Source organism: Chondrus crispus, genomic scaffold (genome assembly GCF_000350225.1).
Source record: "Chondrus crispus Stackhouse genomic scaffold, scaffold_98, whole genome shotgun sequence".
Lineage (NCBI taxonomy): Eukaryota > Rhodophyta > Florideophyceae > Gigartinales > Gigartinaceae > Chondrus > Chondrus crispus.
Window position 1 is genome coordinate 36,662 of NW_005178869.1, and position 1,223 is coordinate 37,884.

At 47.2% G+C, this 1,223-nt stretch overlaps 1 protein-coding gene across 1 annotated transcript; it reads right to left on the reverse strand.

The window, feature by feature from the left end:
* Positions 1-316: 316 nt before the first annotated feature.
* Positions 317-961, reverse strand: CHC_T00008238001 (hypothetical protein). Its single transcript, XM_005712173.1, has one exon. It carries the CDS (start codon positions 959-961, stop codon positions 317-319), a length of 645 nt encoding a protein of 214 aa, XP_005712230.1.
* Between the last annotated feature and the right edge of the window lie 262 nt (positions 962-1,223).

The following is a 1,223-nucleotide window of genomic DNA, read 5'->3' on the forward strand; positions in this document are numbered from 1 at the left end:
CTATCGATATCACTTTGAGTCAAAGCAATTGCACAGCCGAGTATGCTGACAGCTTGTAGTACCTTCCTGTACAGTGGTGGCAAAAACTATAGGACATTCGGGCTTCTTGGGTCCAATGGGTCCAATTTTAAGTAAACATGACATGCATTGCTGTGTGTCTGACACGTGCCGCTCTGAGTAGGAATATCAAAACAGAATAGAAACGGGCAAGCAGTTACCAAGATATCCACCTTTACGCGAGAAACACCCCGAAAAACTATAGGTACACATTTGTGCGAACGTTTGTTGTGAGTAAAAAGACAAGAGAAGGGAGGTCTCAGTAGTCTATCTTCTTTCCTTTGGTAAGCAAGACCTCTACACACCTTTTCTGCATAGATTTCACCAACGCATCCAGTGTCTCATTGTTGATCTCATCCCAGGCATCTCGAATACATTCTGACAGAGAATCCACGCCGTTAAACTGCCTCTGATGCGAATAAACACTTGTAACCAAGATACCCCACAAGTTTTCGATGGCGTTGAGATCAGGCGAATAGGGCGGCCACTCTAAAACAGAGATAAAGTTGTCAAAAAGCCATCTCTTAGCCACTCTAGCACGGTGACAAGGAGCACCGTCCTGCATAAAACCCCAGGAAAGAGGAAGGTCTTCAGCGAATGGCAGCAACGTATCTTCAAAAGTGACGTACTTCGTTCCATCTTGCTTCCCCCCCAGAAATACCAGCGGGGACTTGGAAGTGCCAGCGAAACAGGCCCAAACCATAACGCTCGCTCCACCACTGTGCCTTTTCGAGAACCACTTCTTCTGCTTTCTTAAATCATGCCACTTATACGCTAACTCGTCTGGTCCGTCGAGATTAAACTTCTTCTCGTCCGACCAGACCACTGAGTTGCACTTTCGCTCCTTCCAAGTCATGCGTTCAGTTGCCCACTTCACTCTCAGTTTTTCATGATGTTCCTTCATAGCAGGCGTTCTTGCGATGCGTTTGTAACGCAGACAAGCTGTCTCTTGAAGCAATTAACGGACACGGCGGGGCTTGACGGACAATTGCAGGGCCTTCACGTAGCTTTCAACAAATGCAGCCGCTGAAGCTTCGCGAATGATACGCCGCTTGTCCGCGTCCGTCATTTTCCGTGGCCTTCCGCCTTTGTTTTTCTGATTGTAGCTGTTCTCATCTCGAAGATAGGATGTAACAACGTTATTTGAGCGTCCTAGCTCATCTGAA